The following is a 16437-nucleotide window of genomic DNA, read 5'->3' on the forward strand; positions in this document are numbered from 1 at the left end:
AGAAGCAATATAAATGCACACTGGTTCACTCCTCTGCTATATTAATTAACATTTTAATCCCCCCCAAAACTCCTGTTTTATATACAACATATTAAAACCGCAAGCTAGTAGGTTGATAAAGTTCATTAGATTAAGAGTGCTGATCTGTTCCACTGTGGGGGAGGGATTTGGGGCCAAAAAACCATTTCTCCTGCAATCCAAAACAGCACAAACCACTATTCGGTATTCTAAGCCATACAGGCAAGGAAAGAATTGGCTGAAATGCATTAACCAGGAGTTCCCTGGTTGCCACAAAGAGTTTAGGGTATGCTTTATGAACTGTTTGGATAGGAGTGTTAAAAGGAATTCCAAGGTGGTCCTGAGAAGTAAAAGCAACAGCGCTACTAAAGCACAGAACTATCTGGAATAGTTAAAAAGGGATTTCTGATAAGGATTAGTTGTGTATTGCTGCCTGCTTCCAGAAGTAAAACCTAGGAAAACTTGATGTATGCTCAGTTTAAATGCCTTTTTTCAACAGTGTCTTCAGTTTCTTACTTAAACACACCCATCTTCCCAAAGTTTGGATTTCAAACTCTACCATCTAAAGGGACACCTTTTATAATCAGCTTCTCCTGTAAAATTCTTACAGTCAACACCACACTGATGAGGGAGAAGGTGCTTCAAACAAATTACTCTTTTTACATTCAGAAAAACAGACACGGTACTCTTACCACCAGATCTTTGGAACCTGCTGAAGGAGCACCCAATCTGACCATGCCAAAAATACAGACCCAGCTGCTATGCCAGCGCAATGATCTGGGGGTCTTGCTGCAAACCTGACTGACAAATATGGGCTTCTCCAACCTCAGCTGCAGTGCCCTAATGCAGCATCCAAATTCTGCTGAGAATTACACTAAATTTACAGTAGAAAACACCATTATTACTTGTATTTTCTTGGGGGGAAGGGGGAAAAAAAAGGTGTGAAAATAGGAGATTCTAAGGAATGTACCAACATTTTGCTTCATTAAATTCCCTCCAGATCATTTGCAGACTTTTATGAGCTGGGACACTTACTAAGATTAAATCAATGTTTTCCCAACCTCTTGGGTTTTTTCTTAATAAAAAAATTAAAGTGGTTTGTGGCTAGGAAAGCAAAATGTTATTGGTCTCACTGTTGTGTTTTTGTTTATTTGCTCATTTTAAGCTTACTGTAAAAATACATAGGCCCTTTCAATATGAGGCTCCTAAAATTTTAAAAAGAAAAGAAAACAAAACAAAACATATTCAGAGATACCACTGGAGCTTCAAAAGAAGCTATCTGCACTGCCACCAAATGTGCTCTGTGGTTTCATGATATCTGTGCTTAATTCTCCTAAAATACCAAGCTTTTACTCAGCTAAATACAAGGACAGAGGTCAAACAGCTAAGAGCAACATCTGAACCCAATCCTCCCATGTACTTTAGAACAAAACATTTTACAGCACTAACTCTCATTATTCATTATAACCTCAAGGACCAAGAGATGAAACTGTGGTTTCAAGTCTAAGGTACAATTTTCTTTCTTGCCATTTCAGAAAACCTCTTGTTGGTTTGAAAGTTGAGTGCATTTGATATTTGGAAACGGAATGGATTTCTTTTTAAAAATCCAGCTATTACCATCCTCTCACAATAAACAACATCATATAATCAAGGAGGAGTAAACCTTTAGTGTAGTAACTGTTACAGACACAAGAGAAAAAAACACTGCAAGATTTGTTCCATCAAGATTAATTAAATTTCAGATACTTTGCGCTCTTTTGAAATCATGCCTTGTATCCCAAGCCTAAAGATTAAAAGGCTTAGCATTAGCATCCTATATCTGAAGCAAAGCTTCAGGAATGATAGGCAGTACAGACCTACCAAATACAGCACAATGAAGAAGTGATCAACACTTAGTACCTTTTAAGGAAAAAAACTGATTTATTTCATTAAATTTTTTTTTCTTATAGGGAGCAAACAGAATGAAAAATGCAGGAAATAAAATCAAATATAAATAAACACCATCTCAAATGTCCTGAGCACCTTTATTTCTATATTAAAGAACTTACATACACTTACATACATAGATGGAGTTTTCAGTTATAGTAAACAAACATGATGAAATAGAGGAATGAAATAGAACTTTATTTGTTCTTTGTAACACTATTTCTACTGCATTTTTGCAGCATCTGTTTTAGAACCTGAAGTATAAATTTAGCAGCACTCTAAGCATAAACCTAGAATCAAACAGAATCAAATAATTTTACATTCCTTGCAAAAACAGGTATTAAAACTTTTTATATACATATACATACACATAAATATTGTGGTTTTCCATTAGGTAAAAATCTATGCCTTTCAGTTTTTAGAAAGAGTGTAAAATTGTAATCCATTAAACTCTCTGTGGCTTTGGATTTACCAAACACTACACTGGCAATATGTTTGGCTTTTTGAATTCAGTTACTTCAGTGAGATAATGCAGATTGGCAAAGCCTACAGCAGAGCCAACATCTGCATTCCTCTCTTTTTTTAACTTTGCATAATTAACAGAGGTCATCAGAAAACTCAGCAACACACAACTGCAAAGAAAGCTCTTGAGAGCTAGCAAACTGAGCAGTTTATTTAGGAGGGTTTTGCTTTTCCAAAATAGGTAAAGTTGTTTCAACTGTGTTTTCATACATACAGACAACTTTTGTCTCTCAGGACAGAGAAAGTTTCTAAATTTTCTATTAGATGCTTTCTTTAGTCGTAGATCATGATGAATTTGTTTTGTTCCTGCTCCCTAATTCTGTTTCATCTGTAAGTGCTGAAGTAGAAATGGATTAACACAAGTTATGCTTTGCATGTCAAGCATGAGTACATTTCTGTTCTCTACCACATACTGGCTCAAATCATCTTATCACTTCTGCAATGTGCCACAATCACATTTTAAAAAGCTTTTGTTATATATAGTTGCTTTTTCTCATCAGCATATTCAGCAAATCTGATTTTGGGCCCTCAAACAAATTAAGCACAATTTCCTAAGATTGCTGCCAACACTGAATAATGCTAAAAATACTGTTCCTCTGTACTTTCTACATATATATGTGATCCAGCTGAGAGTTCACCATAGCCTGACAGTGAAGGCACAGTGAAAGACTTTATTTACACAATTTTGCTGAAAAAAGGATAGAATTGGCAGACTAAATACACCCCTGACATTGTGTCAAATCACAAAGCAGTGAATTTAATGGTGTTTCGATGTTTTCAACAAGAATAGAATTGAAGTCCTGGGGCTTTTTTTTAAACCTAATTTACTTTGATTTTCCACTTTTTTGTTGCTTTGTCTGCGAGGAAAAATGCAAGCATTATGTAAGACTTCAAAGATATTATTTTAAATCTCACATATCTCTTTAAAGTTATGAGGAGGGTGTTAACATTTTTAACTCTAAATTAATCAGTCTCAACTCATTAAGGGCTTTAGGAGTTTCTCTCACTGTGCATTTCACACAACCAATTGTGTTTTACCTGCATGTCTTGACGAGTGACAAAGCCTTTGCCTTCCAGATCACAAATCTGAAAGAACTCTTGTGCTTTTCCCAGAACAGTTAGTTCTGGGTCTTGTTCTCCAGTCCTGCTCCTCTCTGCATCTCCTGGTTGCGCGGGACTGGTGTAGTCTCCTCTTATTCTGTCCATGGTTACAGTCTCAGCTCAGGAATATCCTGGGATGCTGCTATCCCATTTACCCATAAATTCTGATCTGAAACCTGTGCATGGAAAAAAGTAAGGAAAAAATTAAATCAGACCCTCTTAATGATGCTTTCAATACAATCTCTTAGCAACCATTTCTTTAATTAGCCACCAAAGCTTAGAAGAGGAAAAAGCTTTTTGAAGACACTTACCCTTGATGGGCTTCACTAAAGACATTGCAAATGGGATGGTGAACAAGGAAGGGGGAGTCTGAGGAAAGGAGAGGACAAAACTGAAATGGAGTCTCAAAGCAAAATCAGCCAGTTTGACAAGAAACACAGACAATCGATCAACATGAACAAGAAAACACAAGAAATACAGATAAAGGCAAGAGTAAAGTCACTACAACTTGACTTCACATATTTGTCTTGAATTTGTAGTTCTTATCTAAGTAGGTCTGCCTAAAGTAGACACAAATATATCTCAAAATTTTTAACAGAACAAAGAATTTTTTAAGGCATTTGACTATAATATGAGAATATAGCCTGATTGTGATGCAGTATGACTGGCACAATCTGGAACAACAGAAAGGCCAGTGAAAATTGTTTAAAAATTGAACTTATGTTGACTTCAGAGCAAAGACCTCAACACTGCATGGATATGAAGATAGAATATGAGGAAACAAGACCTTAGGCTTGTCTACGCAGTTTCTTAAAGTGAAAAGGCTCTGATCACATAGAGCAACTCAGCCTGTTTTACTCTAGGCTTAAGTTCAAACCTGACACTCTTGGAACACAGCATCTGCTAAGATGTGTTCATCTTAGAGAACTCACACAGCTTCCTGTGACAAAGTGATTTCTCTGATAGCCATGGGCCAGGCAGCTGGACTTCCCACACTGCATGTAAGTGTAAATTTACTGCAAATAGGCCATTGACGCCAAACCAAACTAAGATTTTGGTGAGCAAATCACTCAGCCCCTCTGAAATCCGGTGAAAAAATTTGCAAACACAGGTAATTTTCCTTTCCCTCCCTCCTCTCTTTTATCACTCCAATCATCCCAAGACTCTTGTTCAAATACTTTCCAGAACTGGAATAACTTTGGCTATATGGCCAAAGAACCTGTCAGAATCTTCCTAGTGCATTGTTACAAGAAGGACAAGGAAAAACACTCAGAGGGAAGCCAAGAGATGTCTGAACCACCCAGTATCATGCCACCTTAGGAAACTCCTCCCTCAGAATGGATCTTCCTTGAATTTTAATGTACAGCTGTCAGTGGTGCCTTATAAACCCCAAGACCTCTCTGCTGGGGCAAGCCACACTCCACACCCCAAGAGGCACCAAAGTCTGCCAGAGCATCCATGCCAGAGCATCCATAATTAACAAGGCTAGAAAAGGCTGTCATGGGGAATTCTGGTCACACATACAAAGGGATTTTGCCTATTAGAGCTGCCTGAACAGCTGTAATCTCTTTCTCTTGTGAGGAAAATTTCTACCTCAGAAAGTCTGACCAACATTCAGTAGCTGGGAAGATACACAAAGGAAAAGATTGCTCTATAATTGCCCTGTTTCTTAAATCCTTCCATGACGTTTCCAACAGTCTTAAAAACAGTATTTGAGCCAGATGAATCTTTGCTCTCACTGTATATAGCCACCCACAAGTGGACCAGATGGAAAGCCACAATCAAACTATACTGGTGTAATAGTCTGGATAAAATTCTTCCTTCATACTGCTTTTACACACCTGAACCTCCATTACTTCAATACAGCTCACTTCTGGCTGACACCAGTGTATGAGGTAACAAACCAGACCATCAGCTTCAGCTTAGCAATGATACTAACTTAAAAACACGTGTAAAAACACCAAAAATCAATGGGACAAGTACAGCTTGCAGACAGTCTTGACAAGATCTGACCCAGACTCAAAATGCTTTTGGGATTTTTTAAATTTTTTTTATTTCAACAATTTCCAGAAGGCCACAACTTCAGGAACAGGCTGAGCTAATCAAGAGAGTAAGTGCTGCTAGTGTCTGCCTCTGCACAGTCCATCAGACTTCCTTAGGAAAAAAGAAAAACTATGCAAGGAACAAATAGCCTATTGTAAGTGAAAGAACAGAAATACAAAACCAGATCAAAAATGGTGGAACAAAAGGCACTATATACACTTTGATGAAGTTGTTTGCAGTTAGCAAACAGTACAGTACAATTCAGCAAACATCACCATGCTTTCTAAATGCTTCCATACACAAAATGAAATTACATGCATCACGAGAGCCGCACCTTCTTATAAGTTGCCCCACCTTTTACACACATCAGAAAAACTTGCTACACAGCAAGTGTCTTCAATACAGCAGAAAATTAAATTAGAGCATCTGCAAAAATTCTTAATCCTTATGGCATCTTCTAAAGCTGATAGAGTTCATCATAATTCCTACAGCATTCTGATACTTTGCAAATGCTGGTAATAACATGAAAGATTAAAACTGCAATTTGTCCCACATTACTGAATCAGCACTCAGTAATTACCTCAAAGCCAGTTTCAAATAACATAGGTAGTTCCATTCACTCATGCATCTCCTTTAGAAAATGAATGGCTTACAAAATCAATTCCATCAAGACCTTTGATTTCCATTCTTTTAGCTACAAACACACTTCACTATGCAAAATATGTGATATCATGACCTGATGCAAACAAGCATAGCTCCAAATACTAAACATGGATGTGTGATTCACGAGGTTTCTGTCCATTAATCATGAGGGAAATTTTGGACGGCTCTGCAAAAGGGAGGTCACTGTTAATATTCCACAAGGTATTTCCATCATTTCCAGTCAGGTCTACTGCAAATCACCAAACTCTAGAGGTGCAGAACAATGTTGAGCCACAGATTTCACAAGTCATGACGTGTGACAACCCCATTCTCCCTAACTGTGATAGTTAAAAACATAGAGAGCTGTTTTGCCTCATATCTCTTCTGGTTTTAGGTTTCAGTGAAATATTTTTCTTAGCTTGTGTCTACAGGTACAAATTTTCTGCAGCACACTTCAAAATATCATCAGCTGAAAAATATCGTAAGCTTATTTAATACCAAGGTCACCTTGGATTTATCCAAAACACTGTTATGAGAGAGAACACACGTCTTGCAAACACTACAAAATAAAAAATAGATTGCATACTTTTTCTACAAGAAATATTTATTTCCTACAACCAAATGTTAAAATAACCCCCAGCTGCAGTGTAGCATGCCTGACACATGAACAGGGACCTCTTCAGAAATAACTTAGTGTCAGAGTTAGCTATCAGAGTTAGTTATCCAGTACTGTGCTGAAAAGCTCCTAAAGCTAAAATGCATCACCACAAGAAGTCATTCTGTTCCCAACTGCTCTGCCCTGCTTTTAAACAAGTATTCATCCAGTTAGACAGTGAAATCTGTTGTAGAATCCTTTCAATTCCAACTGGAAAATTACAGTTTATTTAACTTAATTAAGCCCAAGTGGCCCATCTAGGAAGAATCAAAAAGCAGGACCTACAGGCAATGACAGAGGAATGGGATTGCTAAGACCAAAGAGAGCACAATAACCAAGCTCAAGTACATAGAAGTCTCCTAGGTAAAGGATTGAAGAAAAATGCTCCCTATGCACATAATACAAATCCACAAGAAGCAAACATGTCAGACACAAAAACCCACCCAAGGATAAAGAAGGTGGAGCACTGAACCCCTGGTTGCAAAGGCAGTGCAGTTCTGCCATCATGGAAGAGCAGACCAAACACAAATCTGCAAACAATGGCAGAGGAGATCATTCCTGAGAAAGATGACTAGATCAGTGGACTTCAGTGTTACCTCTAGCCATTTAAAAAAAGATTTTATGACCATCCAACGTAAAAATTTAGGTCCCACACTTAACTAGCAGAGATAAAAAGTTGTGTGCTCAAGAAAATACCTGGTTTTTCTCAATTATGACTGCGACAATTAACCTCTAAGCTCTCATGAAAGTAACATAAAGCTTGGCCTAAGCATTTGGACACCTAGAAACAACTGGATAAAAAAAAAGGGGACATTGATTCTTCCAGTATTGGCTTTTCAAGTAAAAACATGCAAGTCAGAAAATCTTGTAATGAAATGTATCATCAAGGCTCTTCCACACAGCCTGAATTCACTTCTCTCATGATGTACATGATCTCTCATGACTCTTCATCTCATGGAGTGGGTGTGAGGAGTTTAACTGGAGGAAAGGATCTGGGGCAGGCTGGAGTTCCTGTGAGGGACCACAGGAAGATAGTCTGAAAGGAACGGGTCATGAAAATAATTTCAGGGAAGTAGCAAAGGCAGAGACAAAAGAAGAATCCTACATCCACTGGCCTGTAAAAGGAAAAACTAAGTTATGTAGAAATTCCTTTAGTGTAAGTAGATTTGTGTGGGAGAACCAAATTCTGCTTAGAATCAGTCTTGACAGACTGTTTAGATTCAGTCTTAACAGAAACTCTCCAGCCAGACCTGATTACCTTTTAAAGATTAAAGGAACCATTAGGATCACCTACTTGGCTATCTGCAAGCTTAAAGCTTCACTTATACCACAACAAGGCTTTAAAACTTACTTACAATTTATTTCAAGGTAAGGGAGCTCAGCAGAAATCAACGAGGAAAAAGACCTGGGAGAAGACATTGTGTGTTGTACATACACCAAAGTCATATAAATGGAATTTCTCCTTTTCAGAAGATTACTGGTTAAGAAAAACAAACGAAACAAACAAACAAAACCCCACCTTAAATCTAAAGAAGAAGGATAAAAATCCAGATTAAATATCTGAAGCAGTGTCTCAACAATATTAACTGTGAAACAGGAGAAAACCAGAAAATATGCTTGAAGTGATTAAGCATTAAGGATTCCAAAACAGACAGCCAAAGACTTTGGACAGAGACAAATTACTCCCCACTTGGCATTTGTCCCTAGATGAATCCACAAATACACAAACTATGTCAATTCTGTGCACTATGATGCAGAATTCCAACTCTGACTGGTGAACATATCTTCATTAAACTTTTATTTTTAACATTTGCATCCAAGCAACTAGTTTTCACTGGGCTTGTAAGAAAATCTTCTCCCAAAAGTCAGCTTCCCCAGAGCAAGAGGAAGACAAAAGATCTGCCTGGATTCTTGCTGGCTTCTATGGAAGCAGCAAATAAAACTATCCATGTATTAAAATTCAGATGCTCAGGGTAAGCACGCATATTCATTTATTCACCATCCTGCTCTTCAATATGAAAACACTAAAGAAAAACAACTAACAGGATATTTATTGCCTAAATCTTAGCAGTTCTTAGGGGTCCATACTAAAAAGGTAGGATTAAGTTAAAATGGACCCGTAAAGTGCTGCTAGGATCCTTGAGAAGTAAAGCTACTCAAGGTAAAGATTTTAGCAGAAATATGTCTTTTCCTCTTGCTTCATTGCTTTGGATGCTTCCTTTTTAATGCATTTAAGAAGTCAAAAGCTAAGAGCTGCCTGAAAGTGCAAACTTCTTATGGAGGGACACTGAATTTAGGGGCAGCCATCATCATGGAAATCACTGTTGCAGAATAATCACAAGATCATGAGAACTGAGAGCACCCTGCCTCTAGTCTGTGCAGGCTTAAGGACCCCCTGTCTCCTCTCCCTCCTTTTGCTCTTTCCACCTTATTCCAGAAAACTGGTTCAGAGAAGAATTCCCCACCTCTTGCTCCTCACCTGCCTGCTGGTTGCATGAACTTTGTGTCTTCAGAAACTTCTGGCCTATGCAATACCTGAGCAGGATGGTGGTACCAGTGTGCATGAGTATCTGAGTGGGTGTTTTCCTCACCAAGTCTGTCTTTATCTCTCTAAATTACCAATAAATCATTACTGCATACAAATACAGCTTGGCCAGCTACCTGTTTTGGGCTAAAACTATGGCTAACATCTGTGGCTGCAGCATGAGGTTTTATAAATGTCTCCTTGCAAACTGGACAGACATTAGCACTTCCAGAACTTGTATGAGAACTATTCCAGAACTATGTAGAACTACTCTACCATTACTTTGACTTATTTCTAAAACATCATTTGTTAATTCACAGATGTAAAAACTATTGTTAAGAAGGAGCATCTTACAACACATGCAACATATCCCAAACATAGTTAAGTCAAAACTGGGCTGAGTCCATCTGACTGCAAAGAATCACAGAATCATTTATGTGGTAAAAAGCCTCTAAGCACAATTTATTGTGCTGCATTGTTCCAAGTACTGAAATTAAATGTGATTAACTATATTGATAACGGCATTATATTAGTAAGTGGTGTAACATGACGTTCTGCCAGGAGATATTGCCAGTTCACATGGGCTGTTCCATTTGTAGACAAATTATTTGCACTGGAAACCCCTTTCCCCTGAAGTAAAGATCTGGAAAAAGTTTAAGTTAAATGGTATATATCCCTTTTAATTGTCTTATCTTTCAGGTTTTCCTAATGACTCACTGCTAAATCAAGTTACTTTCGGCTGGTGAAATCAGATTGACAAGAACATCTTTAAAGTACACCATTTTCACAAAAAAACCCTTGAAATATTCTGCCTCCTCCAAAAGCCCGTGCTAAAAATGTAACATCTGAAAAAAAATCAAAACCTTTTATCTGCCTGAAAGCCAACAACAATTTGGCTTGAAGTCTAAAATACACTCTCTAGTTTTTCAAGGAATGTTACATCTTTAACTCAAGTCAAAGGATTTTGAGATGCAAATTAAATATTCTCTTCAAATAAGAATAATTTTTCATGGAAAAAACATTAGTATAAAACTTCAACCTACTGTGCCATGGACCTTAGAGGACCCAAGTCAATGCAGATTACACTAGAAGACAGAGACATATATTCCAAGTGTTTCCTTAGTTATCTGGCACTCAGTTTGAAGCTGGGTTGGCACAAATTACTGTCTTCAAAACTTTCAGAATTTCTAAAACTACAAACTCGCTCTTGGAAAATACCTTCACTTGAGTCAGTGGGACAGGTTTTATGGGGCAAGAGCATGTCAGTAAGGCACAAGAATATTTAGATTGCTAGTCCACTGGTTTTCCACTGCAAAAAGTAATGGTAAATTATGATACTAAAAGACTCATATTTTCCTATATGCAGAACAAGATAACCTTCATGCTATCTGCTCCACACAGCTTACTTCCAAGGCCTTGGAAACACATAAACAAATCCACTTATCTATGTTTGATTAGGAGGCTTGGTGTACTTCATCCTGTTCAGCTCTACAAAAAAGTCTTGCTATGCAAACAATTAAAAATGCATCATTACAGATTCTTAATTGGATTTTAATTCACTACTGGTTTTGAATAGAGATACAACCTCCCCTTTCTCTGTGACCCAATTACTCAGAAAGTTATCTTTACAATTGTGCAGGATCCCTAACTTCATTTCTGCTGCTCTTCAGTTAATGGAAGCTCCACAGCAAGACCCTTCACTTTCCTTGACACACCCTCTGTGAGACTAACCTGTTTTTACATCAGGTTTAACTTGAACTGACTAAATCTGTATTTTTCAACATGACAAATAAAACTCTACAGATGTGTTACTCTCAGCTTGCATGTTGGGACAATATGTTCATATATATTTAGACTGCAAATTAGCAAAGAGTGGAGAGGGAATCAGGGAAGACCACTATACTCTTTACTCCTCCATTTACCCACCATCTACCCATCTAAAAAATGATGATAGGATATCATTTGTCAATGAACAGAAAAGGGAGAAAAAAGAGACCTGTTAGAAGCAGCACATTCATCCTGTGGTCTGAAGAAACCACAAACAAACTTGTAGAGTGGTGCTCTTTAGTGCATTTATTTCTGCTACTTGTTTTACTGTTATCTTCTAGTCTGCCACCAGTTAAGAGGAAAGGGTGGTGGTGGGGGCAGAAATAGCTCACAAGGAACCAAACATATCTCATTCATTACAGCAGCAGTGAACTTAAGTCTCTAAGAGCAGGCAGACCAGGAGACTGTAAAGTATTACTGCCCTGAATCTCATTTGCTCCTTAATCCATTCACACAAATGTATCTTCCTTTTTGTAATTCAGACTCTGTCTTTTGATTTCTTTTCTCAATTTCATGAAAGATGAGAATCTAGCTTAGAGAAGACCAACATTTAATTTTCACTTTGGGTGTAATGGTTCCCTTTTGATCTGTGCAATTACTGAAGCTCAAATATGGGGACCAGAGTTCTTAGAACAACACACAGAAAACCAATACATTTCTACCCATGCATCAGAACAATTTACTTATTTTAAAAAGAAAAGTGAAACTAAGCTGAAAACTACTGTTGAAAACCACAAAATTGCAACTAAGAAAAGAGAAGACCACATTAAATTAGCCAACGTGTTCTAGAGAGATTTTACCATTCTCCCAATTGTGACACTACCCACATTTCACTACATGCAGTAATAATCTGTTCTACTGGTGTATATTACGAAATCTATTATCCTGCTAGCAGCACATTTCTTTCATAACTGTCATTTACAGTCATCATAAACCTTCAGTGTCAAGAAAGACAGAAAATTAAATCAGAGATCACCTAAGTGCTACAGCAGAGTAAGAGAGACAGCAAACTATTGCAGGGGGACACAGGAATCATTTCTACAACCACCATGAACAGCAGTGCCTTCTTCTTCACCAAGCACTTGGTGGGCCTGAGGGCAGCCCCCAGCCACAAACTCAATTATCTTCTGTATCTGCAGGGAAGCGAGAACCAGCGGGGCAGCTCCTCAGGGGCCAGGCCATCCAGGGATTTCTCTCTGACGGCATCGGCACGAAGCTACACACGAGGCACGGCGGGAGTGCCAGCACAACCCCTGCCTGCCGCCGGCCCTTTCGGGCACCTCCCTTGGGCAGCATTCCGGCTGTGGCAGGAGCCACGGCAGAGGCAGCCCCGGCACGGAGCTGTCGCTCCCCAGCCAGCCCCGGCCCCCGGCGGACTCGGCTCCATCCCCGTGCGGGCGTTCGCGCCGAGCAGGCGCTGCGGGGGCTGCACCAGCCTGCTGCCGGCCGCTTCCAGCCCCTTCCTGCCGCCCTCCTGCCTGGCACCGAGCGGAGAGAGCGCCGAGGGCAGCCCCCCGCCCCGCCACCCAGCCGGGCCGCCGCTCCCCTCGGGGCCGGAGCGCGTTCGGCGCCAGGTGCCGGCCCCGCCGGGCCCTGTGCCCGCGGACAGCGCAGGAAGCGCGGCTTGCGACACAGCGGGGCTCGCTGGGACACCGGGGCTCTCTCTGCAGGGCAGGGCACGGCGAAGCGGTGGCCGCGGGTGCCTCCCCGCCGGGAGAGCGGTCCGGCCGGGCTCGGACCGGCCGTGCCTGCCCCGGCTGCTCAGGGCCGCCATGCCGCCCCCACTCACCTGCCGCAGGCGCCGGCCCCGCGGGCTGGCCCGGCCCGCGCTCCCCGGGCTGGAAGCGAGACCGCGGAAAGGCTGAAACCACTTTCCTAACTTTGTTTTGAGCACGGGTGACATAATCGGGCGAGGCGGGCTGTGCCCCAGGGGCGGGCCGGCCGGCCTGGCCGCTCTCCCTCCCTCCCTCCCTCCCTACCTGCAGCCGGAGCCCGGTTGCCCCGCCCGATCTCACCTCACCTCGGGCGGGAGCGACTCGCCCTCGGCGAGATCAGAGAGCCGGCGGAAGGCGAGGGGGTGAGCCTGCCCTGGTCTCTCTTGCAGCCAGGACTGCGTGCGTGATGGTTTTCCAGGGTAACGGTACGGGAAGCCTAAGCGGGTCAGGGCAGGAGGGCACCGGAACGCTCATCCACTGCAAGGTCCTAAGACAGTGACCAGTCCAAATGGACCTGCTAGGATCTTCCCACCTTGTCATCTCAAACTCTTCAAGTTCTATTTGCAGAAGGTGGCAGCGGGAGACAGAATCGGTTCACATTTGATTCAAAGATTTCACTTAGCCCAAAGTAAATTTTGAAAAGCACCCAATTCCAAGTGGTCCCAAAAGAAGAGAAAAACCTTCGACATAATTCCCATCACTTTAAGGCCTCTCAAGTGCAGAAGAGCTTCTAGGGCACCGTGTCCAAAGAAGGCTTGACCTCCCTTTTCTTGATCGGATGGTTTGGTTGCAGACACATCCGTGACATCAGCTGCATTGGTCTGTTCTGATGTCCCTATCCACACTGTCCTCGGGTTCAACTACCGGCCCAAGGTAAAGCTTCACGCCCCCAAGGCACTCCTTTTCACACTGTTAAAGCCCTTCTACTTGCCTTCCCAATCCATCTTTCCTGAACAGCCTGAAACCCTTCAGGCTTATCTCCCTAAAGTAAGCTACAATCCCAGAGCTCTGCAAATCTTGCAGCTACAAGGGGAAACGTGAGGAAGACCAGCAGGTAGTCGGCCAAATACAGACACATACATAAGCCTGATAAAACTACTTACAAAGCACTACAAGTAATCATTTAATACAGTTATTGAACATTGAGTTGATTATGTGTTTTTAACTAGGATGGGTTCTGCAGAGGGAAGTATTACTTCACTCATTACAATGATTGACTGTAGGCTCGAGCAAGGCAAGCTTGGCTGTGGATTTACCATGCAGTAAATTGCTACTTGACAGTTACTGCTCACATCCATGCTCTGTGAAAAAGGTAAATATTTGAAATTTGCTTACCGCAGCAGCTGCCTTGTATGTACTGTGGGTGAAAACAGGCACACAGGTACTTATCATGAAATCATCAGCCTGCTAAATACCATAATACTCTGCACATGCTGATTTGACACAGCCTAAATCTTCTATTTAACCTTTTGCTAAGTGAGTAAAGCAGCGGGTAAAAGATAGAATTGCCTTTCTTTTAAAGGTGTGGACAATCTTACAAGACAGTCTTTCAGAGAAATGAAGGCACACTATCAGCTGCAAAGTACAAGATATAATTCAAAAACTTTTGAAGAAACTGAAGACAGCATATAGAAAGTTTCAGAACAGCACAGAATTTGTGATGTGCAGGGGTAGGAAAGCTCACTGAAATAGCATTTGCAAACTTAGTGGTAACTTTTGTGGATTAAGACTTCAAGGAATATATCTTAAAATTGAACACTGCTTAGGTATCTTGTTGCAACCAGTCATTCCATTTTCTTCCTTACCGTTCAGTATGAGGCAGTTTAGACTTTTCAGTTTCTTTAAGAAAATTGTGGGGCCTACTAAGCAATAGTAGAGGAGCTGGTCAATGAAATTTTCTAGGTCTTGTCTGGACAGCTAATGCTGTTTTTATATATATCTGTGAATACTTTGGAGTATAGCTAGAGAACCAGCTAGAAATGATCTATTGCTCTCTGGTTTTATTCTCTCTCATAGCAAAAAGTTGTGGATTGTGTTGCAGTCGTGTACTGCTGTGATTTCTTTCAGCAGTTTCTGATCATATACCTTCATATGCATTCCATTCCCTAGCTGGTAGAGACAAAGACCCTTATGGTCTTGAGCAGCCACAATTTGTTCTTCATGAACGGCCAGAATCAAATTCATTACCATATCTCTCTCCTGAAATAAGAGGATTGAAAAGCAGTAAACTCATATACTGTGATGTCAGAGACTGTGACGCTAACTGCAAAGAGAAAAAATAGCCCAAGAATAAATGTGCACAGGCATGAATCTACATCTCAACACAGATTGCACTTCAACACAAATTACAGTGCTAAATGGAATACTTGAAAGAATTAAACCCTTTTATATGGGTCTAAAATTGTCCTCTATGAAATCTAAACATAAACTCACTTGATTTTCTTCAAGGACTAAAAGCAGGAGATTTTGAAAAATTCTGGTGTGCAAAACATATTGTCTGGAGCTAGGATCCTTCTGACTGCTATGTTTAATGTACAGTAAGTTAGAAACTGGATGACAGTTTCTACCACTGGGTTATACAAATGCCAGAACTACAAACAGAAACATGTGGTAGGCAGAAGACAGCTTGCAGCTCTTAAATCAGGAAATGCCAAGTGCAATATAAAAATAAAACAACCACCCTTTAAATAAAACAGGCTGTATTTCACAGTTTATTCAGGGTGATGTGTGTTTATTTCAGTCTGCAAAGCCATCATACTGCTGGGATGCAAGGGGTCATTTTCTTCTGCATTTAGGCTATCAGTAGCAGGCCTATTTTGTCTTTCCACTCTAATGCAGCTTTTAATTGCCTATGAAATTGCACCACCCTGAGGGAATTTCATACTAACATTCAAAATCGTGTTTTCCTTCTTTATGCTCAAGGATCAGAGGAAAAGTTACAGAACTGGAGTCATAAACATGCTGCAAGAAATTTGCAGATTTACAGTAAACTTTGCCAGAAACGTACAGCAAAATGGAAGTTGCATTAAGTGACAGGTAGAAAACTGGAGGTATTCCAGCTTGATCAGCTCTAGAGTAATCTTGCTTGACACAGTAAAGGGGACACACGTTGGATTTCATGCTCACATCACCTGCAGTGCAGTATGAGTTTGATTGGACTGCGCAAAAAAAAAAATAAAGCAAGACTTTTCTAAAAATCAAGATTTAATTACAGAATTAATCGGGCTGTCATCCACTCCAACCAACCTGTTGCTTACAGCAGAGGCAGGTTGTCCAGGGCCTTGTCCAACTGGAATTTTAATATTTCCAAAGATGGAAACTCCACAATATCCATAGGCAATCTCTTCTAATGCTTGGCATTGCACACAGTAAAAATATTGGTTTTTTTATATTTAGGTGGATTTCCTGTATTTTAATTTGTGTCCACTGCCTCTTGTCCTTCCATTTTGCAGAAGAGACAGGCT

General features: G+C 40.4%; 2 protein-coding genes across 4 annotated transcripts in view; one reads left to right on the forward strand and one right to left on the reverse strand.

Moving 5' to 3' along the window:
* CRACR2A (calcium release activated channel regulator 2A) overlaps positions 1-13273 on the reverse strand; it is a 52235-nt gene extending 38962 nt beyond the window's left edge. For 2 of the 3 annotated variants that reach the window (XM_063148604.1, XM_063148606.1), the window contains exons 1-2: positions 13048-13089; positions 3505-3743 (exon numbers count right to left, since the gene is read on the reverse strand). In XM_063148604.1, coding sequence (XP_063004674.1) covers positions 3505-3672 — 168 coding nt within the window. In that variant the 5' untranslated portion in view covers positions 3673-3743; positions 13048-13089. Of the gene's footprint in view, positions 1-3504; positions 3744-13047; positions 13090-13237 lie in introns of those variants that run through there. The other variant, XM_063148605.1, reaches the window with a different exon arrangement.
* Positions 12308-13123, forward strand: LOC134414989 (proline-rich protein 2-like). Its single transcript, XM_063150313.1, has one exon. It carries the CDS (start codon positions 12308-12310, stop codon positions 13121-13123), a length of 816 nt encoding a protein of 271 aa, XP_063006383.1.
* Positions 13274-16437: the final 3164 nt, after the last annotated feature.

This window comes from Melospiza melodia, chromosome 2 (assembly GCF_035770615.1).
Source record: "Melospiza melodia melodia isolate bMelMel2 chromosome 2, bMelMel2.pri, whole genome shotgun sequence".
Classification (NCBI taxonomy): Eukaryota; Metazoa; Chordata; class Aves; order Passeriformes; family Passerellidae; genus Melospiza; species Melospiza melodia.

What these genes read in the sequence shown, in the direction of transcription:
- LOC134414989 (XM_063150313.1), top strand. Translation starts at nt 12,308, where the DNA reads ATGAACAGCAGTGCCTTCTTCTTCACCAAGCACTTGGTGGGCCTGAGG.